The 24,892-nt window shown below is 48.8% G+C and overlaps 1 protein-coding gene across 3 annotated transcripts in view; it reads right to left on the bottom strand.

Moving 5' to 3' along the window:
* Window positions 1–24,892, bottom strand: part of DGKH (diacylglycerol kinase eta) — a 1,951,678-nt gene that overhangs the window by 389,755 nt on the left and 1,537,031 nt on the right. For all 3 annotated transcript variants that reach the window (XM_069640477.1, XM_069640476.1, XM_069640478.1), the window contains one exon: window positions 21,044–21,151. In XM_069640477.1, the coding sequence (XP_069496578.1) occupies window positions 21,044–21,151 (108 nt within the window). The remainder of the gene's footprint in view (window positions 1–21,043; window positions 21,152–24,892) is intronic.

Here is a 24,892-nt window from a genome sequence, read left to right on the forward strand (position 1 = left end):
ACTGATATACAATTATTATTAGCCAGCAACCAAAATGAAACATACTGTATCGCAATTGGATAGCTAAGCAAGTATCAACGCTCAACTCTGACATGTGCCAAGCTGCACTTTTCAAGATCAAACCTTGGCAGGGCATTCTTCTGACGTTGATTACATTTTATAGCAATAACATTTATGTTTACAGAATTTACAAGCAGGTGGTGTCGGATCCAGTGTTAGGGAGAATTCTCTGAAAAGGCTAATTTTCCAAACCTAGTGAATCCACCAGCAGCTTTGCTGGATTTTTGGGGTTTATTTTTTTCTCCTGCTAAGAGTGAGACTCTTTCTCTCCCACTCTTAGGCATGATTTGAGAATGTCCTTTGACTATGTAATGTGTTTTATGGGCTATGGGGTCTTTTACTCCATAGGGCTTCATGTGTTTTTGGTATATGTGTTACACAGCACCCTCAGTGCAGTAACACAGGGGTGTCATAGTGACCCCCAAACATAGACTCCATACCCTGGGACTGACTACTGTCTCCCAGGGCATGTAAAGTCACCATTGGCTTTACTAGTCTTAAATTGTGAACAGAACCAGTACAAACCATCATATTGTGGAAGTACTGGTAGGGGTAATTCGATTGCCCCTGGGTCTGTTTTCCAAGGGGGCACTGTTCAGTCCCCCCCTTGTCGAGTTTCTGGCTGGTGGCAGCGGATACCACGCAAAATATTCCACTGGAATATTTCCTATGGGATTTTCCCATTCATTTTAAACGCACCACTTTTTGGTGCAATGTTAAAGATACCGCCGGGTTATTTATTTAATATTTATTCCCCGGTTGGGTCTTTTTGCCAGGACTCTGTTTTAAAATGGCGTTTGTGTTCGCTTCTGAAACTCCAACCCAAGTCGAGCCCTTTGTTCCACTTTTGGCGGGCTTCTGCGCAGAAGCCTCCAAAAGTGGTGCCACTCTGTCTGGTTCTACAGGATGTGTGGGAGGGGGGGAAATAGGCACCCTGGACTGAGTTGCCTTGGCAACTGAAGTCGCACTCTTGTGTGATTGGCCCAGTGGTGAGCCGCCCGGCTCACCACTCAGCATGTTTGATTGACAGCTAGGCTGATGAATGGGGGTTTTCTGCATAAAAGCAGGGCTTTGGGGACGGGGACTGGAACTTCAGAAGTCGCCACAGGACCTAAAGAATCTGAAGAGGGGAGAAGCTGAGCCATCTACAACGACGACACCACCGGTGGAGCCCTGCTGTACGAAACTCACCACTTTCTCGACAACAGAGAAGATCTTCCAGGAGAGACTTCTTCCCTTTGAGCTGGTGGGACCAACCAGTTCGCCTTTTTTCGCCTCTTGGATCGTCTCGTGGTCGAATCGCCCGTGCCAAGCACCCCGGCGGCCGGATAGCCACGCTTCACCATTACCGTGAATAAGAGGGTAGTACCTTTTAACCGGGAAACTCCGCAGCTGGTTTCTTCCCTGGCAGTGCAACGACCTCCAGCTTTCCTCCACGTCGAGATCTTCGCTTCCCCTGGACGAAGCCCCGACTTGCACCCGCTGCCAGGAACAACTGCCCCCGCTGGAGCTTTCTCACCATTTCAGGTACTGTGTCCCGCCTGGTCTACCCTGCAACAGACTGTCCAAGGTGTCCCGTAGATCCTTGACTCTGTATCCTGGGGTGACCTCGGACCTGTTAACATTACCTTCCTAACTTGATCCAACCTCTTTTTGACTTTCCTGCAAAGACTTTGAGTGCATTTCCACTGTGTGATCTTGGGCACATTACGCATTGCTCTCTCCAAGAGTGAGCCTGGCCTATGAACTTTTTGCTCTACAGTAGACCCTGCCTTTCTTGACTTGCTGTGGTTTCTTAAAAGTGTTGGTACTGTGTGATTTTCCTATTTTGCCTGTTCTCTCCCTTTTTTTTAACAAATTATTGGAGGGCCATCTATGGTTACACGCTCACCTCTGTTTTGCTGAATAAGTGGTGTCTTAACCTAGACTTGTCAAATCATTAATTAGGGAGGTGTATATATTTCTAGTGACTGTGTTTGAACTTGCTTGACATATTAGTGCCAGTGTATTTTTACAAGTGTTTTTAAATAAATAATTATATACTTTTATACCAAAGCTCTGGTCAGTGTTTGCTTGTACTACTGTATTTTTAGCCCTATTGTGTATACTCTATATACTGCCTAACTCTTCTTGAGAGAAGTCTGACTGCTCAGCCACAGCTACCAGGTAAATCTGGGTGGTGCAGACTGCTACCAATTGGGTTTACTGCTAACACCTGTAGTCTTAAACTTTTTTGCAGTGGTCCCTAAGGGAACTGCACAGGCTTCTGCCTAACATCCAGACATACTGCACTATACATAGAAGATCAAGTTACTCTCTTACCTGGTAACGTTCTTTCGATAGGATGGTCCGACGGCGTATTCCATATCTATGACAGTAATCACCACAGCTGTGCTGCTTCGGAAAATCTTTCGGCGTCTGCGTCCTGCGTCAATGACGTCGATACGCTGTCCTCGAGGGTATCCGTCCAGCTGACGTCACCGGATGTTATAAGTAGAACGCATGACGACTGTAGCCTCAGTTGTAGTTTTTTCCCAGAACGCGTGGCACCAATCTTCTGCCAGTATGACCACAGAAAGCCTTGCGGAAATAAGCTGCAATTGCATAAGAAATTCTGTAACGGAGATGGCAGGGAGGGAGCGATATGGAATACGTCGTCGGACCATCCCATCGAAAGAATGTTACCAGGTAAGAGAGTAACTTGATCTTCGAGGGGATTGGGTCCTCCGACGTATTCCATATCTATGACAGACTCCCAAAGCAGTACCAACGTGAGGAGGTGAGAAAAGAATTAGAATATAGAAATTTAGAATGTCCAATCAAATTGCAGAGTAAAGGACCGCCTTGCCAAAGGCCAGATCCTGCCCATGGGAAGAATCTAGGGAATAGTAACGTACAAAAGTATGAACCGAAGCCCAAGTGGCTGCTTCACAGATGTTACAAATAGGAACACCCCTCTGCAGAGCAGTAGAGGCAGCCATACCCCTAGTCGAATGGGCCCGTAAACCTACCGGAGGGTCCTTACCCGCCAGGCGGTAACACTCAGAAATTGCCATGATAATCCATCTAGACAAAGTCTGTTTAGTCACAGCTTGTCACAAACGCCTTCCAGCGTAACCAATAAAGAGCTGATCATCCACTCTGACCCAGGACATGCGTGAAATGTAGAAACTTAAGGCTCTCCTAGGATCTAACCTATGGAGCCTCTCCTCGTCCTTACCAGGATGCGGAAGAGGATAAAATGCCGGAAGAATGACCTTCTGGATCAAATGAAAATCCGACACAACTTTCGGAAGAAAGGAAGGACAAACTCTAAGGACAACCCTGTCCTTATGAAACACAGTGAAGGGTGGCTTAACTGAAAGTGCCTGTAACTCACTCACTCTGCGAGTGGAAGAGACCGCAACTAAAAACACAGTTTTCAGGGTTAACAGTCTCAAAGGACAAGAATATAAAGGCTCAAATGGAGCACCCATTAGAAACTTGAGAACAAGGTTCAAATCCCACCCGGGCACCTGGAAAGGTGACGGGGGGAACACATTAGTGAGCCCTTTCAGAAACTGAGAAATTAAAGGGATTTTAAAATAAGAACACTCCTCAGACGAGCGCTTAAATATGGACAGCGCCGCCAGGTAACCTTTTATGGTATCCACTTGCAAGCCCCTGTGGGCTAAAGAAAGCAAAAAAGACAGAACCACAGGAATGTCACATGAAAAAGGATCCACATTCTTAACCCTGCACCAGAACTTTCTCCAACGGTACAGGCACTTTGTTGCCGGCCGTCTGGCCGAAAGCAACACCTCCATCACGTCTTCAGGGAGGTCCCAATCCTTATATCTCAACCTTTCAGAAGCCAAGCGTGAAGGTTGAAGGATCTGACCTCTGGATGGAGAACCTGACTCCCCTCCCGTGAGAGCAGATCGTCTCGATAGGGAAGACAACGTGGAGGGCAGATGGACAAGTCGAGAAGGTCCGGGTACCACGTCCTCCGGACCCATGCCGGAGCAATGAGGATCATCCGGGAACCGAACCTCAGTAACCTCCGCAGCACTTGCGGGATGACGGGGACTAGAGGAAACGCGTACAGCAGTGGGAAGGACCACTCCACCACAAACGTGTCTCCCAAGGCTCCTCTTGGAGGAAATTCCCACGAGCAGAACCTTTTGCACGTCCGGTTGATACTGGAGGTGAAGAGATCCACTTGAGGGGTCCGCCAAAGGGCGAAGAGCTCCAGGAGAACCTCCTGAGCCAACTCCCACTCGTGAGAGTTTGCGCTCTGCCTACTCAGAGCGTCCGCGGTCTCGTTTTCGCCTCCGGCCAGATGAACTGCCCTAGATCGAAATTTCCTGCTGCATGGCCCAGAACCAGAGCTGCATCGCCTCCCCGAACAGAGGAAGTGACCCTGCCCCCCCTTTTTGTTGAGGTAGTGCATGGCCACTGTATTGTCCGTCAGAATCAGGACATTCTGTCCTCGCAGTCGGCAGAAAAGCCTTCGGGGCAAGCCTGACAGCCCTCAGCTCCAACAGATTGATATAGAGTCTGGACTCCGACGGAGACCAACGACCGCTGACTGTCAGCTCATTGGCATGAGCTCCCCATTCCGTGAGGGACGCGTCCGTCACGATTGTCACCTCTGGCCAGGGCAGCCAAAACGGAGCCCCCCTCATCAGATTGCCTTTGACGGCCCACCACAGAAGGTCCTGGGCGACCGAGGGTGGCACCAGAACGGGGTCCGACATCCCGCCGGAGGACTGTGACCACTGGAGCTTGAGAGCCCATTGCAAAGATCTCATCCGCAACCTGGCCTCTGGCACCAGAAGAATGCAGGATGCCATGAGGCCGAGCAACCTCAAGAACTCGAATGCTGGGAGACTCTGGGCATGTTGAAACTTGTGCACCATCTGCTGAATGTGGTGAGCCCTCACCTGGGGAGGAAAACACTGCCCCAGGGACGTGTCGAGCACTGCTCCGATGTACTGGAGCCGCTGAGTTGGCATCAAGTGAGACTTCTTTAAGTTGAGGGAGAAGCCCAGCTTGTGAAGGGAGTGGCAGGTGACGGACAGATGATCTAGGACTTGCTTGGGAGAGCGTGCTCTGATCAACCAATCGTGTCCAGGTAGGGGTAGACGTGAATCCCCCTTTTCCTGAGATACGCTGCCACCACCACCATGAGCTTGGTGAAAACCCTCGGGGCGGAAGTCAATCCGAACAGCAGGACCCAAAACTGAAAGTGTGAGTCGCCAACTGCGAACCTCAGGTACTTCTTGTGCTTGGGATGGATCGGCACATGAAAATAAGCGTCATTGAGGTCGAGAGACACCAACCAGTCCTGAAGTTGAAGGGCCTGGAGGACTTGAGAAAGAGTAACCATCTTGAACTTGTCCTTCCTGAGGAGCTTGTTCAAACCGCGCAAGTCCATGATGGGTCTCAATCCCCCGTCTTTCTTCTAAATCAAAAAATAAGGGGAATACCTTCCCTTGTTCCTCTCCACTACAGGCACCAGTTCTATGGTGCCTTTCTCCAGCAGGGATTGAATTTCCTGCGCAAGGAGCGGATCCGGACTCTTCAAAGAGAGATTCCCTGGTGGATTGTCGTGAGGCCTCTGCCGGAAAGGAAGACAGTAGTCGTGGGCTATGATCTCCAAAACCCACACATCTGAAGTAATGGCACGCCATTCTACAAGATGCTGCGCCAGCCTTCCCCCCAACTGGAGAAGCATGGGCCTCATGACCGAGCTGAAGCAGCTGCGGCAGTGCCTGAGGGCAAGGAGGCAACTGCTCGTGCGGCCTTGGCACCTCAAGTACCTTTATTTCCACCTCTGGCCCTCCTACAGTTGCCCCTTTGACTTGCAGCTCCTCTCGATTTACTAAAGGACAAGTAATATCGAAAGGAACCTCCCCTCGATTGCTTTCCCCTAGGACGAAAAGGCAGAGGTTGGCGAACTGCAGCGCCCAACGACTTTGCTGCAGCTTTGGAGGTCTGCAACCTCTCAAGACTCTCGTCAGCCTTGCTGCCAAAAAGATGGTCACCATCAAAGGGCATGTTGAGGAGCCGGGCTTGCACATCAGGAGCAAAACTCGACTTCCGCAACCACGCAAAGCTGCGTATTACGGTGCTCGCCGCCATGGACCGGCTGACGCAATCAACCATGTCCAGACCCGACTGAACGGATTCACACATTGCATCCTTGCCATCCTGCACGATAGCAAGGAAACCATCCCGTTCCTCCCCTTCGGGAATATGATCAGCCGCTAGGGAAATACAGTTCCACAGAGTGTGCGTGAAACGAGACAAGGCACAAACGGGGTTGGCAGTCTGAAGCGCCATTCCCCCAGAAGAAACTACCTTCTTCGCCCAGATGTCAAATCGTTTGTTGTCCCTATCAGGAGGGATGGTAGGGTACAACGACTGCTTTGCTGGGGCCGTAGCCGCCTGCACCACCAAACTCTCCAGAGTAGGGTGCATGGTCAAGTAGCAGGAGTCGCCACTGGATGGGCGATCTTTCTTCGGCAAGGACTTGCTCACTGCCGGGAGACTCTCCAGAGAAGACCAAGCCGCAGCCACCCTTCTCTGCAAGGCCATATGGAATGGCAGCACTGGGTCAGTTGAAGGACCTTGGTCCAAGATATCAGTCAGGTCATCCTGCTGAAAAACCCCAGGGGGGGCAGACCACCCCAGGTAATCCGTGACCCTCGACATGAGGCGCCGGTATGTTGATTCGGCATGCGTGCCAGGCTCCGGCCGACCAAACTCCACCTCCGGAGAGGTGTCTAGACCACTGGCGTCGTGCAGCGACTGACACAGGTCCTCAAGTTGACTATGAGCAGAAACAATGTCATCAGGAACCTCTGCAGGAACCTCACCTTCCTCAGACCCCTCATCCACCTCAGAAATATAATCCATAGGCTGGAAGGAGGGTACAGAAAAAGGCACAAAGACATATTTAGCCTTAGCCAGCGCCTTTCTGGGGGGTGCCACCGTGCCACGGAGTACCTCCGACAAGGCCGCCTCGAAAGGCGTCGACGGAATCGGCGTCGACGTCGAGCGCGGCACCGACAGCTTTGACGGCGTCGACACAGGCCTCGAGGACAGAGCCCCGAGCGGGTCTCTTGACAGCCTCTGCGCCGATGGTGTCGAAGACTTCCTCGGAGGCGGAGCCTCGAGAGAGAGTCCGTCGACGACCTCGGCGCCGCCGGCGTCGATGTCTTCCTCGAAGACTTCACAGGTTCTCGCGGTCTCAAGGGCGTCGAGGACCGGGACCTGGAACGGCCGTGTCTAGAGCGACCATCCTTGTCCGACCGGGACTACAAAGACGCCTGTGGTCGCAACGACTGCTCGAGCCCGAAGGCGTACAAGCGGTGTCCCTAGCACGGCCACGACCGGCGTCCTCAGACGGCGTGGACGGACCGGAGCCCTGCGATTGAAAAATAGCCAACATCTCCTTTCGGAAGGAATCCCATTCCTCAGGAGTGGAATGCTTGTTGGGACAAGCAACCCGCCTATGAGCGGAGTCCTCAGACGAGGAAGGCGACCTGTGACGGCGCTTCCTGGAGTGCCTCGAAGAGGCAGAGGAATGGCGGGACCGACTCCCAGACCGAGAACCCCCGGTCTCATGACGACGATGCGGAGAGTCGCCCCTCGAATCATCCGTCGAAAGACCAGTGGAACGCGACTTCCGGGGCTTGGCCACCTTACCGACTGACAGCTTCTTCTTACGCTCCCACAAGGCCTTCGATGTGAGCGATTGGCAGTCGACACAGTCATCCGTATCATGGTCCTCCCCGAGGCACTGGAGGCAAGCGTCGTGCATGTCCGTCAGCGACATCTTGGACCCGAACACCCGACACTTCTTAAACCCAGACCACGGAGTGGAAGAAGCCGAAGACATCATACAATAGCAATGAAGAAACAGGTTCGAAGAACTGAAAGAACAGGATTCAGCAGAACCGAGGCGCGCTGAGATCTCCGAAGCGAATACGTTCGTGGAAAAAACGGAACTGACGCTACAGGCGTCGTGCGTCCTACTTATAACATCCTGTGACGTCGGCTCGACGGAGGCCCTCGAGGACAGCGTATCGACGTCATCGACGCAGGATGCCTAAAGATTTTCCGAAGCCGCATAGCTGTGGTGATTACTGTCATAGATATGGAATACGTCGAGGACCCAATCCCCTCGAAATATAATTTCTACCTGGATACAGGAAAATCTAGGCACCAGTAACATCAAAATGTATAGTATTTTTTGCACCAAATGATATACATAAAACAATCAAGGTGACTCTAGATAAGAAGCTCCAGGTCTGAGGCATCCAGGGCGTATGCCCTATATAAAAACACTACTCTCCATCTGTACCTTTAAAAATATAGCACACTAGAGAAAGCCAAACACCTGTGAAATTAGACAAGCTTCTGGCAGGGGATACTGTGAAGAGAATGTCCTACTGCAGCTCACATTAGCTGCAATGTAGACATATTTTATCTGACTAGAGTGTACAAGATGGGCTCATGGGTCAAGATCCTAGAGAGCAGGGGAAGATGCCGTATGTTGAGCGACCATGACTTGATCTTTGCAAGATTTTCAGTGTTTTCAGTCTTCAGATTTACCCTACAAATCTTTCTGATGGTGAACGTGATGGAAAAACAGCAAGAGTCTAATTTAGCCCAGCTGCATCCAGCAAGCCTCATTAACAAATATATCCCTTCCACACAAAATCAAAGGGAGAGTTTGTCCATCTCCTCTCCACAGTCCTACTTGCTCGTGGCAAAAAAGTATGGGGGCCTCGTCAACATTCTTGCCCTGAGACAGCCCCTGGCTACAATACTGTGTGTGGCAAGTCTCATCTAATCCATGCACAACCGGCAGAGCTGGTAGGGCCTGAGACGTGTTCCTTACATGGCTTGGCATACGTGATGCAGGTCATAATATTAAAGAAATGGAATGCTCCCAATAATCCTAGCATTTTAACTGAGGTAAGTTAACACACTAGTAATAGAGGCAGGGGTGGCTCATCCATAGGGGGAGAGCGGGGACAACTTGCCCACCCATTATAAACAAGCCCATCAAACATAGCAGCCCAGTGAAAAACTGAATGTGCGCTCCACTGCTGCATAAACCAATAAAGCATCCATATGTCAGAATACTTACACTCATTGGTGTAGTCAGCATGGGAATGTATGGGGACCAGCCAGCACGATTTCTTTTATTTTTTTTTAAGTGCATTTGGCTAATCACTAGCCTTTTACAATGATAAAACATGTCATCACATTACATCTCAATATAAAATATACATTTCATGTCCATTTATACATCATATTAAAAAATGTCATTATCAAAATCCAATCTTACTCTGTACCTCCACTATTTAAATGATCCAAATTCAAATTCATTTTTACAAAATACGTTTTTTCAGATATAATATGCTGCACCTGATATAACCAATGAATTTGCAGCATAAATAGTTGCCCAGAACTGATCCGATCGCACAATGTCCCTATCCTTTATTGTTATATGTGTTTCATTCCCACGAGCCCTCCCTGTTGCCCTGTGGGCGCTTTGAAACACAATGTACTTGATCTGTAAGTGCCTTACAAATGCACAATAAAATAAAATAAAAATATAGCCTCGCTGATATTCTAAAACAAGGTTAGGACAGCAATTTAAAACATGTCTAACAGTTTCCATGTGTTTCTTACATAGACGACATTTTCGCTATTAAAAAGGCACTTTCTGCCATGCTGCAGTCCGGCAGAATGTTTAACCGCATGTACAGAATAAAGCGTGTTAATGGTTGGCTATTCAGCTTCAGAAATAACTACGAGGTTGATCTCAGCAGTGAGCCTGGCTGGAATACTCTGTATGTTTCTTTAGATTAGCCAGTTTAGATATATAATGTATCCGGTCACAAATTAGTGTTTCTTGTTTAATAAAAATGCCTGGTTCAGCCATTAAATACTTTTCTAAATGTATTACCTGCAGATGTCGATCTACTGTATTTTCCAAGTCTAAATGAGCCGGATTTGCTGACCTATGTAAAATGTGCTTTGCACAAAGTGCTAACACAGAATTTGTTTTATTTCTGAATGATATTATCCTAAAATAAAACTTGAAGCAAGCAATTTTCCATAAGGACGATAGTGTAGGTATCTCAAGCTCGAGGTATAATGCCTCAACAGGAACCCCATTGGGTAGTCCAAGCATTGACCGTAGAACTGCCCCCTGTAATCCTAGCATTTTTGCTGCGATAAGTTAACAGACTAGTAATAGAGGCAGGAGAGGCTCATCCATAGGGGACGACCGGCGCCCAACCTGCCCACCCATTATATACTAGGCCATCCAACATTGCAGCCCTGTGAAAAACTGAGTGCTCCCTCAGCTGCAGCATAAACCAATAAAGCATCCTTATGTGAGAATACTTGCACCCGTTGGTGTAGTCAGCATGGGAATGTATGGGCCAGAAAACATTTTATTTAAATTTTTTACATAGGCAGAATACTTGAATAGTGGGCACAGGGATCCTAAAAATGTGTTGTAAAATGCTCCTGTGCACTACTGGTTACTTGGCATCAAATGGATTTTTTCAGTTCTAATAGATTGTGTCTTGCCACGGATTCCTCACCTTAGAAATATTTCTCCTGCTTTAGCAGATCTCAGAAACCTTTGGAAAGCAGGTGATGCTGTGCCGCATTGGCGTTAAGGTCCCTCTGCATCATTGAGGCTGGATGTGCTGTCTGTGTCGACAGAAGTATCTCACATTGCACCCCATTACCTTGGGAGCTTTTTTCTGCATGCTGCTCAGGAACTACTCTTGACACCTCAGAAAATGTCTGACTTGTCGATGCCGAAGCATCCGGCTTTAAAAGATGTGAGGACTGCACCACCAAAATGTCAATAACAGATTGCCATACAGTATGTCTCTGGTGTCTCGGTACTGATCACAAAATAGCTGATTGTGCTTTGAGCCAATCAAGGACAGCAAAGGCATTACAGGAGAGATCGAAGTAAGCTCTCGGGTGCTCAAAGTCTCCAAGTTGCCCAGCATCATCCTTTCAAAACAAAAGTCTGAAAGGAGAATCTCAGACGTGACAAGAGAGGTCCCCGTAAAGACAGGATTGGTATGATTTGACCGTGGCATAATTGTTTGCGGCAGAATGGACTGTAGTCAATTTTGCCACGAACCCAATTTTGCTGCAGCCAAAATCAACTAATCCATGCTCCCCTCCAACCTCCAAATATTTACCCACGCACTCCCACTTACCTTTCAGTGTCTGCCTTCATTCTGACAGTGCGGCATCCATTCCGTCCCTGCCACGCGTGTCAGAACTGATGCCGCAGGGTCCCTTTCTCTGTTTTTTTTTTTTAAGTTCCCCCGTTTCCAATGTCCAGGAAGCGGTGAACACCACTGCAACCTCCAGTCCCATTATAGCAAGCAAGGGAAGCGGGGGACACCCCAGCAACCCCTGTTCCCCTTGTTCGCTATAATGGAACCGTATGGCCTAGTTGACCGACTTTCTGGCTGTACGATCATTTTGTATAGCATAAATTCGGTCAACTAGTCCATACGGTTAACTATTTCCGGTCAAATCGGCCAATTCCTAAAGACCTAAAAAGAGAGCTAAGAAACAGAACACGATCCCCACTTGAGGAGCGACTCCCACATTCCTCTTCTCAACTTTCTTAAAAAGGAAGTAGAGAAGGCACAGGCACTTATTGACGGATTCCTCACCTGACAGATAGGCAAGTTTCCCATCTAAATCAAGTGGGAGGAACTCTGTTGTAAAATGATGGCAGTGTTAACAACAAAAAAACAAAGTGAACCCCACCAACCCCACCCCACCCTCTGAGCCGAAAGGGAAAAAACGGAATCCACTGCACCTGACAAAGCTGAAAGGGTATCTGAAGAATATTCATCTAACGTACCTCATGAAGTCTACCTTGAAAAATCTTCAAATCTCGTCAACAACCACGGCTCCCCTTCTATGCTTTTTGAAGTCTTTTTGGCACCTCCCTCGAGAGGTCCATCAGTGTTAATCACTGAACTCACCTCGCTGTCGAGATACATCCCTCAGTCGAGGAAATACTTTATTGATCTTTTCCGAGTACTTTTGATGGGGAAGGAGACCCAATAACTTTCCGATTAGAGCTATTCAGGTCCTCAAACACTCCAGATGAATTTGTGCTGGAGGAAGAAAGGATAGAAGTTAGCCACGATGCTGAAAGATGACAGTGAACTTGATACCTCCACAGAGGTCGATTTCGTCCAACCAGGATTGTATGTGCATCCACAGCCTCAAAAAGGAAGGTTATGGGAAGGTGTAAGATGTTTTAGGGTCGAGTCCCTTGGCAAACTATACCACTGAATATAACCTTAGAGACATATTGGACAAGTTCCTAAAAAAAAGCCAGTCCTTCCTTTCCATGCAGCATTCATGCACCCATTTGTGGAGCTAATGAAAAAACCCTGCTCAGCGCCAGCAGTTTATAAGGACTTGGTAAAGAAATATTGACTGGCATCCACAGACCTATTTTTCCTTTCTTAACACCCCAGCACTGACAGCCTTGTAGGGCAAGCACCTACATCAGGGACAAAACTAGTGTCTACACATCCCTGACTTCAGACAGGGATGACAAAAAATAGGAAGCTATTTCTAAAAAAAAAAAAGACTTCACCTCTGGCAACATGGCCTTAAGGGTCATTAACACCACATGCCTACTGATAGTTGTGCATTCACACTGAAGGTCACACGTTTGATTCCAGAAGGGTGGCTCATCTTTTCATTCTTCCAATGTAAAAGTACCACTGATTTAGGTAATATCAACACACACGATTTACAGCACTAATAAACGCCAAAACTGTGGTATCCGGCGATATGAAAAGGATGAAAAGAAAGAAGGGTAAGAGGAGGAAATGAACGAACGGAGCGTAAATCGGCAAACTAGAGTTGCAACAGCCATCTTGCCATTGGCATACTACAAAACCTGAAACGTGAAGGGCATTAACCACATCATACACACAGTCAAATAGAGTTCCATTTAAGTCATATAGCCATCATCCGACAGTACTTAGGCCATACATAAAGGAAGCGCCCATAAAATTGGGAAAAAAGAATAAGCAACTCAGCCTGTCAGAATCAGTCAGGTTGTAAACAAACTCATAAATATAAATGAAAAACCAAGTACCTTAGTATTTGGAAGCTGGCCAAACATACATCACAAAGAGGTGTCCTGGCATTTGTAAAGGCTAAAGCTCACTGGATGTGGCTTCCTACTGTGGCATAGGAAAGGGTGCTAATAGGCTCAAATTATCACCGGACAAGCAGCCAGCAGGAAAGCTCAAAGTTTAAATGATCTCTTAAAAACGTTATTAAACACTGGGCCTGGGACATCTTAACAATGAAGGTCTGGTGCCTGAAAATAAATCAGTTGCTCACTGATAGAATTGCCTATATACCGAGGGAGAAAGATTTGTTTTTTCTATGGAGAATTGGTTTTTGATCAAAACCTTTTCACAATAAATACATACATAAGTTTCTCCCTCAGGATGTAGGCAATTCCATCAGTGAGCAACGGATGTATTTACAAGCAGCAGTTTACGCAAAAACAGAACCAGTTTGAGCTTTATTACAGTATAGAGATAGCACCGCCTGTGACCAGGTGTGCACCTAGATTAAAATGTTGGTGGGAGGGAGGGTTTAATGGGAGTGTGGGGCCAAATTTTCAAATGTTGGGAGATGCACTTACTTTCAAAGATTGTGGGAGGAGGGGAAAAAGTACTTGTGTGGGGGCATCTAACTTCTTTACACATTCTAATGAAACTATTCAAGTCCACCTTCAATGTTACAAAAATCAATGAACTCTCTGCTGCAAGTCTGAAACCACACTGTCTCCTGTCCCACCTACCTTTCAAATCAGGCCACTGACATGCAGGAATTGACCCCGCTCCCCACACAAACACTATTTCAGTTGCTTAAATATATAGATACTAACAATGACACGTTTTTCATTTGTAATTGCCGGGCCTTCGTTAACTGTGTGGCCGGAGCAATCGTTTATTGGCTGTGTCCTGTTCTGTCCTGCCACAGCTATGTAAGTCAGCCAGGTCAGGTGAACATAGCCCAACATTTTCAGGGGGGAGGGAGGGAGTGGCAGGAGGGAGCTAAAGCCCGATCTACCCAATGGTCCTTGGATCACTGCCTGTGACAATGCTGAGTGATCCAAAGTACATTTCAAGGCATCATGATGTATTGCTTATTTGGGGTAGGTGGCACTTGGCGAAGACGTCTGCCCATCCTTTTGGGCCTCGTGTCTACACGGAACGCTGCTCCGGCAAGACAGTTTTGGCCGGAGCAGAAGGTCTGTCTTGTTGCCGCCCAATTCCCGTCGCAAAACTACCAGAACTTTACAGAATGGCTTGCACATCAACTTTCCTAAAACTTGTATTTACTTTTTGGCTTACTGCACAAAAACCCAGACTCATTTTAAAAGTGGAAAAGGTTGCTTTAATATGACAGGCCAAAGCTTACAATTAAACGCTTACCTGGCTCCATGACCTTACAGACTAAAGAACTATTTTAAACAACCAATTAAATAATTAAACATTTTAATTTTCCCCTTACAATTAAATAAAGCCACTTCCTCCCTAACTATCCCTTGGACCCTACCGTCTCCTTACCCCTTTTCCAGGCGTCCCGCTTTCTCCCCGGGACCATGCCCCTCCAGGCTCAATACCTGTTCTCCCGGGGTGGCCCGCTTCTGCAAACAGCACCACCCCATCCTTTCCCGTGCCATTCCCCCATTGTGCTTCCCTCCCCCCACATCTAAAGGGGCCATGCCCTCGGCAACCAGAACCACTTCAGACTTCCCTCTACACCAATCTCCCCCTTCCTATGACCTGCAGCCAGTCTGACCTGCCACATCAGCAACAGAAATGTTACATTACAACTTCACTAGTGCCCAGACCTGTCAAACAAAACTACCAGACAATAGCTCCTTAACAGACACCACAAACCCCCGTAAAAACTTGACATGGATAATAAAACCCTGCAGAACACAAGTACCTGGTCCTCCCCTTCCCCTGTGGGAGTGCGGGACAATCTCCAAGTCCAACCGTCGCCTGCCTCCCGAACCTTCCCTGGAACCTTAAATACCCCAAGGAGGCGCTCTGCCCCCCACGGCCACTCGCTGGCCATGTACAGCGGCAAAATAATCCCCGGGGGTAAACGCTTCGCGTTTCCCCCGGATTCCCCCTTCTAGAGTACCCGGCAGCCAAGTCAAGTATTCAATAACAACGTTGAATGTGGCGCAAGCGCTGCCACGGATTATTTTTGAATGTCCTGAAGATGGGCTGTGCTGTGCAAGGGGGATGGAAGCTAGGTCTGCACACATGTACAGCATGGAAGGATTCATATTTACAGGCTTTAAAGGAGCAAATGCACAGACTTGGAGGGTGCAATAATTCGTTATAGGGGGTATAGTTTTAATGTGCAATAATTTTTAGTTATTTATTAGTGTTTGGTTTATACAAAAAACAATTTCACTTCACAAAATAAAACCAATTGAAACATTCACAATCATGAATCATTCTTCACTTAACTGCGAGGATAAACTAATTTAGTACCGTCAATAATCTAAAAAATACACACTAACTGAATGAAACACGACAAGGTAAAAACATTCTGAAAATTAATACATTCCTAATAATCCAGATTACACATAACGGGTTGGGTCATGGTATGTGGCGTGTTGTGTGACACTGGGGTCTGCCTCCTTCCCCCTGCGTGCATTGTGTGGTTAAGTTATCTAGGGCAAAGTCTTTCAAAAAGGCCCACCGTTCAACTCTAAAGATTTAAATGTTCGACTGTGATCACGGTTAAACTTGGACTGAGGATATCGTCCATGAATCTAAGCAAGGTAATTGTAGAGATATCGCGAGACCGGGTGCGCGGCCGGAAGTGCGGGCCCCGCGTGCTCAGCGAGGATTCGAGCGGGAGTAAGCCATGGAGCAGGACGCGCTCCCGGCGCTCCTCCCATGAAGAGGCCTCCAAGCCGCAAGAGAGACTCTCGGTATTTACACGAGTTGTGTCGCAGCTCCAGGGCCTGTTGCCCATCATTGACTCATATCATATGTTGCAGATTTACTTTAGTGGCATAGAAGAATAAAAGCACACGACTTGCAACCACACTGCCCTCCTTTCATTTATTGTGAGAATTATACAACATAACTGGCGACAAGGATCATCAATAAAACCCGCGTGGAGCCATGCAAGGAGCGACACCACCACCGCCCTTCCTGCAAACTCCAGGTAGGCCTGCCATTCCGTGGCCACAATGACAACCCTTATTCACAACGTATGTAGAGGCCATGGGCGGTGCGGGCTACTCGGCGGCGAGACGCAGGGCGATGCTACTAAATGCCCTGGGCGTCGAAGGACAGAGGGTGTTTGAGAGTCTCACCCCGGAGCCGGTAGCTGGTGATAATGATGATGTATTCAAGGAGGCAGTACGGAGGATTGTTAAAAGGTTCGCCAGCAAGGAGAATACCGTCCTGCACAGGATTCGGTTCTACAGCCGCAAACAGGAGGCGTCCGAACCTGTTGATTATGTCACCAAACTGTGCAAACTGGCGGCGCTCTGCAGTTTTGGTAACAACGCTGAGAGTGTCATCTGCGACATGCTGGTGGTCCACACCAACAGCAGAAAAGTACAAGATAAGTTCATTTTAGAGAAGGAATTGCAGCTGGAAAAAGCTATTGAAATAGCGAGAGCAGTTGAGGAGACGGTAGGCAGAAGGAAAGAATTCGCAAGCGGCCACGGCCCTACCGAAGTACAATCAGTGGCATTCTGCCCAAAGAAAGAGGCTGGTCCTCGATGCGAGAGAAGGAAAATGGGGGAAGAAAGAACCGCTGAAATGCCACAGGTGTACCAGCACGAAGCACCTAGCCTTCGATAGAGAGTGCCCAGCAAGAGACAAGGAGTGGTCAGTATGCAAAAAGATTGGTCACTTCTCAATCGTGTGTCAGTGGCGCAACAAGAAGATCACGAGTGTCAACGCTGAACACAACGCGGAGAGGGATTCGTCCTCGGAAGATGAAGGGAGACCGACAGTCATCATGGTGAACAGCTCACGGGCCAGAAGGGAAAAGCCCCACTGTCCAATCAAAATCAATGGACTGGAAACAAGGGTCATGGCTGATTTGGGTTCTGATCTCACCATAATACCCCTACGCACATACAAAGAGATGATGGGTACGGAGACCGTCCAAGTACTCAGCACACGGCACAAGCCTACAGTTTTTGGTGGTGCGTCTGTAGACTTGTTGGGCTACATCAAACGGAAAGTAGAGTTCAAAGGAAGAGAGACCACCACTAAAGTTTACTTTAGTCAAGAAGGCCCAGCGGTATTAGGGTGGGACGACCAGGCGAAACTGAAGATCAAGCTGGACCCCAGCACAGAGCATCAGGTACTGTCAGTCAGTTGGAGGAGCACACCAGTAGTGAAAAGTGATTACCCCAAACTATTTTCGGAAGAACCTGGTCACATCAAGGGCTTCGTCCACAAAATATTACTCAAAACCAACGCAGTCCCGGTCAAGCATAGAGTAAGGCCAGTACCGGCAACTACAAGAGACACACTCAGAAGCCAACTGGACAGAATGAAGAAAGATGGCATCATCGTAGAAATTGAAGCTTCTGAGTGGCTGAGCACAGTAGTACTCATAAAGAAACAGAACTCACAAGAGCTAAGAGTATGCATTGACCTCCGCAGCCTAAACCTGGAAGTTATTGCGGACAGCTACCCACTGCCGAGCATAAATGAGTTAATCCTCATGATGAAGGAAGCCAAAGTATTCTCGAAACTGGACATGAGGAACGCCTACCATCAAATTAAACTGCACAAGGAGTCCAAGCCACTCACCGCTTTCATCACCCCGTTTGGCACGTACCAGTTCACCAAAATGCCATTTGGTTTATCATCTGCAGCCTCGGCGTTTCAACGCATGATGGATGCTCTACTGCGGAACGTCAGGAACGTTGCCTATTTCCAGGATGATATCCTTATCTACGCGAAGGACGAACAGACGCACAACGTCACATTGAGAACAGTCCTCACCAAACTGCAAGAAGCGGGTCTGAGATTAAGGTACGAAAAATGTGTGTTCAAAGCAAAAGAAGTTGAGTATTTGGGGTACAAAATATCAGAGAAAGGTATAAGTCCCAAGCAAAATTTACTGCAGGCCATAATTAAAGCTCCAGAACCCACCAACAAAGACGAAGTGAGGTCATTCCTCGGGTTGGCAGAGTACTATGCAAAATTCATCCCCAAATTCTCGGAAATCTCAGCACCGCTCCGAGAGCTCCTCAAAAAAGGGTCAGAGTACACGTGGCAGGAAGATCAGAAGAAAGCGGTGGAAAGCATAAAACGACACATAGTTGAAGCGCCATGCTTGCAACCGTTCAACCCAGAGTTGAGTACAGTCATCACTACAGACGCCAGTGCATATGGACTAGGGGCGGTCCTCACTCAGAAGAAGGGCGACACGGAACATGTGGTAGCGTTTGCCTCGAAAGCCCCATCGTCAGCAAAACAAAACTACTCCACCATAGAGAAGGAGATGCTAGCATGTGCATGGGCTGTGGAACATTTCAGGACATATGTGTGGGGCACGAAGTTCAAGTTGGTTACCGACCATAAGCCCCTCATCCACATGCTCAGCCCAGGTGGCAAAGTGTCAACACCCAAATTAGCACGCATAGCAGCAAAACTGCAGGAATACACTTTCGAGGTGCAACACATCTCCGGATGGAAGAATTTGCAGGCAGACTGCATGTCAAGATTGCCAGAGAGCAAGGACAATGCCACCACTTTCTTACAAGAAGAATGCAGAATTGTAGCATCCATTACAGATCTCAAGGCACCCGACTACCTGGAACTCGGCGAAAAACACTGGATGGAAGAAGACGGAAAGGATCCTACCATGGTGAGAATCAGAGAATGGATCAAAAACGGATGGCCAGACGAAAGGGCAGTGCCAGAAGGTATGAGACCTTATTGGAAAGTGGCAGATGAGATCTCAGAAGCCGACGGCATAATTATGAAAACCGACCAGATAATCCCGCCCGCAGGCATGAGAAAAATCATTCTGTGCAGGGCCCATGCGGGCCATCTGGGGAACACCATGACACGTTGCAGAGTGAGAGAAGCCTACTGGTGGCCGTCCATGGACCTGGAGATCCGCACCATGATTGAGAGATGCCATGAGTGTCTCAACAGTGACAAGCGCCTGAAAATCAGACAGGCGCCCATGATTCCCACAGAAACCCCGGAAGCGGTGTGGTCAAAAGTGGGTCTAGACTTCATAGGACCATTGGAGGCGATGGCGCCCGAGCATCGGTACGGTATAGTGCTAGTGGACTATTTATCGAAATGGATCGAGGCCGAGTTTGTTCCCAACATCACAACCGCAATCGTAATAGAGGTCCTCACGGCCATTTTTCATAGGGAAGGGCTCCCCAATGAGTTAGTAACAGACAACGGAGTACAACTTATATCCAGAGACATGGAACTGTTTCTAAGGAAGCACAACATACACCAGAAGAAAGCAGCACTCTACCATCCCCAAGCAAATGGGCTCGTTGAGAGGGCCAATAGGTTCATTAAGGGAGCCATCCAATTAGCAACCGCGTCAGGAATGGATCCCCTCAAAACAACAAGAGAGGCCATCGCAGCTGACAGACTGACCCCCAAAGGGATCACCCAAATTTCTCTGTTTTGCATGCTGAGAGGGAGGAGAGCAGCATCCACGCTAGTACCGCCATGGTTGGCCAAAGTAAGAGAAGACGAAGAAGTAGACATGTCGGAAGTGGTGTGGAGAATAGAGAACAGCAAGGCACGCATTAAAAGGTTGAGACACAGAAGAACTAAACAAGAGTCAGAAGTAAAAGAAGGAGATTGGATCAAAATACGGTTACCGACCAAGGATAAGATCACGGGCTCACGGTTCAGCAGACCGGTGAAGGCGATTCACCGAGGAGCCAACCATGTCCGCACCGAAGATGGGCGCACATGGAACATGGAAAGAGTAGCCATGTTTGAAAAGAGGCAAGAGAGAGAAAAGACTTATGAAAGGTCTGAAGCTGAAGGAGTAATGGACAATGAGAGGGGGGAAGAACGAGAGCCAGAGACAGACAGAAGAGAAGTTGAAAGAAATTAGCATCAAGTGGATGCCCCCACTCTCGAGCGAGAAAATGACCAGCAGGACGTGTGCAGTGAGAGAGGCGATCGTCCGCGAAGGGAACACAGAAGACCGGTGAGATACAATGACTATGTATTGCAATGAACTGCCTTTGCATTATCAGAGGGAGGTGTGTAGAGATATCGCAAGACCTCCCGGTCTCGCGAGATCTCGTGTGCGGCCGGAAGTGCGGGCCCCGTGCGTTCAGCGAGGATTCGAGCGGGAGTAAGCCACGAAGCAGGACGCGCTCCCGGCGCTCCTCCCATGAAGAGGCCTCCAAGCCGCAAGAGAGACTCTCGGTATTTACACAAGTTGTGTCGCAGCTCCAGGGCCTGTTGCCCATCATTGACTCATTTCATATATGTTGCAGATTTACTTGAGTGGCACAGAAGAATAAAAGGACATGACTTGTAACCACACCGCCTCCTTTCATTTATTGTGAGAATTATACAACAGTAATGGTTCAAGACAACGAAGGGAAGTTGTTAAATGTTCTAGCTAAATATGTGTCATAAATGAACACGACAATTTAAGAATCGCACGTAATATACTTTAACATTTCAAGAAACGGTGCGTTTTCTTTTACATGAAAAACAATACCATCGTACAATACAATGCAATTCAGCTGAAATCCATCAAGCACGAGTTACAGTGAAGCCGTTCTAGGTTTACATAATAAAATCCAGGTTTACAATTAGAGGAGAGCAAATGATACGCATGTTCTATTTATATGAGAATGGGCTACTGGACTTACATCGTCTTCTTTGGTTCCTCCCCAAAAATTGGTCCCACCAGCATAGCTTGGAATGTTTAATACAGCTATTCCCTGAAGACTTGGGAGTGGAATGTATTGACCATCGCACTATGGGAGATACAAACGAAAAAAGGACATTTAGCGACATAAAATGACATTTAGCAACATAAAAAGGTTGAGCTTGCAAAGCAGAAAGCATATTTACACTATGGGGGTAATTCATAGAATTCAGCGCACAAGTGGCGCATGCGGCTGGCGCACAGTGTGCGCGTGCGGCAGTCTGCGCCAGCCGCGTGCGCCAAAATCCATTTCCGCGCACAGCGTATTAATGGATTTCAACATCCATAACCAGCCGTGGCGCACAGTAGCACAGCGACCCTGCAGCAGTTATGCCCACAACCCCTCCCAGTGCGCCATGAACAGCGCACAAATCCAGTACATGGCGCACAGGCCAGTGGACCAGCATACAGCCCCCCAACCACAAAAACGTCTGTAAAACTCCCCTTGCACCCCTCTGAATACACGTACCCCGCTGCGCGGGAAGTTTCACATGTGATTGGCCCTGTGCGAGCGGGGTACGTGTATTTTGGGGGTGCGCGGGAACTTCCACACGCGATTGGCCTTGTGCGAGCGGGGTATGTGTATTTCGGGGGTGCGCGAGAAGTTTCACACGCGATTGGCCCTGTGTGAGCGGGGTACGTGTATTTCAGGGGTGCGCGGGAAGTTCCACACGCTATTGGCCTTGTGCAAGCGGGGTACGTGTATTTCTGGGGTGCGCAGGAAGTTTCACACGCGATTGGCCTTGTGCGAGTGGGGTATGTGTATTTTGGGGGTGCGCGGGAACTTCCACACGCGATTGGCCTTGTGCAAGCGGGGTACGTGTATTTGTGGGGTGCGCGGGAACTTCCACACGCGATTGGCCTAGTGCGAGCGGGGTACGTGTATTTATGGGGTGCGCAGGAAGTTTCACACAGGATTGGCCTTGTTCGAGCTGGGCACGTGTATTTCAGGGACGCGCGGGAAGTTACACAGGCGATTGGCCCTGTGCGAGCGGGGTATGTGTATTTCGGGGGTGCGCGGGAAGTTACACACGCGATTGGCCTTGTGCAAGCGGGGTATGTGTATTTTGGGGTGCGCGAGAAGTTTCACGCGCGATTGCCCCTGTGCGAGCGGGGTACGTGTATTTCTGGAGTACACGGGAACTTCCACACGCGATTGGCCTTGTGCGAGCGGGGTACATGTATTTCTGGGATGTGCGGGAAATTTTACACGCGATTGGCCTTGTGCGAGCGGGTAGTACGTGTATTATGAGTGTGCCCCAACGAATTGGCAGTGTGTGTCCTCCCAGGTGTGCCCCCTCCCCAGGGCCTGCAGGCAGACCCCAACACAGGGGTACACACTGTAACCCTGACCATGCCCCACAGGCAGCCCATCCACCCTGGCGAAGCCCCACAGCCAGCCCACATGTCACCACGCACAAGTGAGCACTGACTCATGTCCCCCAGCACCCCCATCCACCCAGTAGTGAGGGTCAGGCCCTGACTCATGTCCCCCAGCACCCCCATCCACCCAGAAGTGAGGGGCACCTGCCAGCAGGCCCCGACTCATGTCCCCCAGCACCCCCATCCACCCAGAAGTGAAGGGCACCTGCCAGCAGGCCCCGACTCACGTCCCCCAGCACCCCCATCCACCCAGCAGTGAGGGTCAGGCCCGGACTCATGTCCCTCAGCACCCCCATCCACCCAGCAGTGAGGGGCACCTGCCAGCAGGCCCCCGACACATGTCCCCCAGCACCCCCATCCACCCAGCAGTGAGGGTCAGGCCCTGACTCATGTCCCCCAGCACCCCCATCCACCCAGCAGTGAGGGTCAGGCCCTGACTCATGTCCCCCAGCACCCCCATCCACCCAGCAGTGAGGGTCAGGCCCTGCCTCATGTCCCCCAGCACCCCCATCCACCCAGCAGTGAGGGTCAGGCCCTGACTCATGTCCCCCAGCACCCCCATCCACCCAGCAGTGAGGGTCAGGCCCTGACTCATGTCCCCCAGCACCCCCATCCACCCAGCAGTGAGGGTCAGGCCCAGACTCATGTCCCCCAGCACCCCCATCCACCCAGCAGTGAGGGTCAGGCCCAGACTCATGTCCCCCAGCATCCCCATCCACCCAACAGTGAGGGGCACCTGCCAGCAGGCCCCGACACATGTCCCCCAGCACCCCCATCCACCCAGCAGTGAGGGTCAGGCCCCGACTCATGCCCCCCTGCAACAAGACAGGAAGCTGCACAATCATGGGCCTCGTGTGCACCAAAATACCACAGCACGCCACCTCAGTCTTGACATGCAATGATTTCACCAATCCACCCCACACCGACATGCCTGTGTCAGGACACAAATCAAAAGTCAACCATGTACATCAACACATATCCGTCACACACACACTGTTTGCCATAGATCATGTAAACCCGCATATTGACATGCATGAACCCAATGAGCGAATCCCACACATGGAATTAAAATATCAAAATGTATTATTAACAAAATCAATGTAATGAAACGAAAGCCAAAAAAATAATACTTACATGAAATGAAATGCATGTCCAAAAATATGAAAAAGGAAATGTAGATCCAATCCAAAGAAATCCTAAAGAAAAATGGTCCAAACTCTCTGTCCACCAACACAAATCCAAAGGAAACGTAAAAATCAAATTCCATTGCTCCATGGTGAAATCCAAAGAAAATGTACACATTAATCCAATGTCCAACTATGTACAAGCAATTTTCAAAGGGTCCATGAGCCCAACAAAAGAACTCAAACCTATCAAAGAAACTACCTAAGAAATAACTATATACAAAAGTGTGGGGCATATTCCAATCACCCCAAAATAAAGCAAAACTAAAATGAAACCTAACACTAAAAACTATTTACAATGGGGCGGGCTAGTCCGACGGCTCACTTTCTGATGTCCCGGGCCAGGGCATCATCGAACTCCTGCTCAGTGTCCTGAAGGCGGTCCTCTTCCATGGCCCTGAGGGTTCGCAGGGACGATGCCATGTTGGACTCCAACTCCCTGCGAATAGCCTCGAGGCACTTGGCCCGCCTCAGTGCCCTCCGCACAGAGTTCTCCGCCCTGACCATTGTGAGCTGTGCCTCTTCCGCCCGCCGCCGCTCCGCACCTATGGCCTGGCCCAACCGCTGCCACACGGAAGACATTTCCAATCCTGGGTGCTCCTGCCCTCTGGCCGATGCCTGCCCCTCGAATGTTGATGGCCCTGAGCCATCATCGCTCCCACCTTGTTGCTGCTGCTGTGCCTGTGCCCTGGCTCTTGCTGCCTGCACGTCCTCCTGCTGCTGGGGTGCAGTTGTCGTGGTGGCCACCCCTGCTGGACGTCTAACTCCCGACTGTGGCAGGGATGTGTCCTCCATATATCAACCAAAAAGAGACATTAAGCCATTTTTCGACGTGTTGACCTGACTCTTTACACAAAAAATGCTGGACAGTCCTTTGACAAAGGATCAATCACGTCTACTTGTTACCTTTCTTAGTCCTACCCAGGTCACTATATCTTAGTACTTTGAACAAATAGGTACTAAGTATCAAAAAACTTTGACAAAACTAAACCAAAAAACAGTGATTCATAATTTTATTACATATACATCACGCATTATCTAAAACATGTAAAATTGTAAAAAAATTCCTAAAACCTTATACAAATCTAAAATGCAATTACAAAACCATACAATGCCATACAAAACCCAGTGTTGTATTTCAACCTTGTAACCTCCTGCCTATACAGAACTGAATGGTGTATAGTGCCTACAAGAACAATACCTTTCCTAAAAAAGCACAATGG

The sequence above is a fragment of the Ambystoma mexicanum genome, chromosome 7q (genome assembly GCF_040938575.1).
Source record: "Ambystoma mexicanum isolate Mex_15411 chromosome 7q, UKY_AmexF1_1, whole genome shotgun sequence".
Taxonomy (NCBI): domain Eukaryota; kingdom Metazoa; phylum Chordata; class Amphibia; order Caudata; family Ambystomatidae; genus Ambystoma; species Ambystoma mexicanum.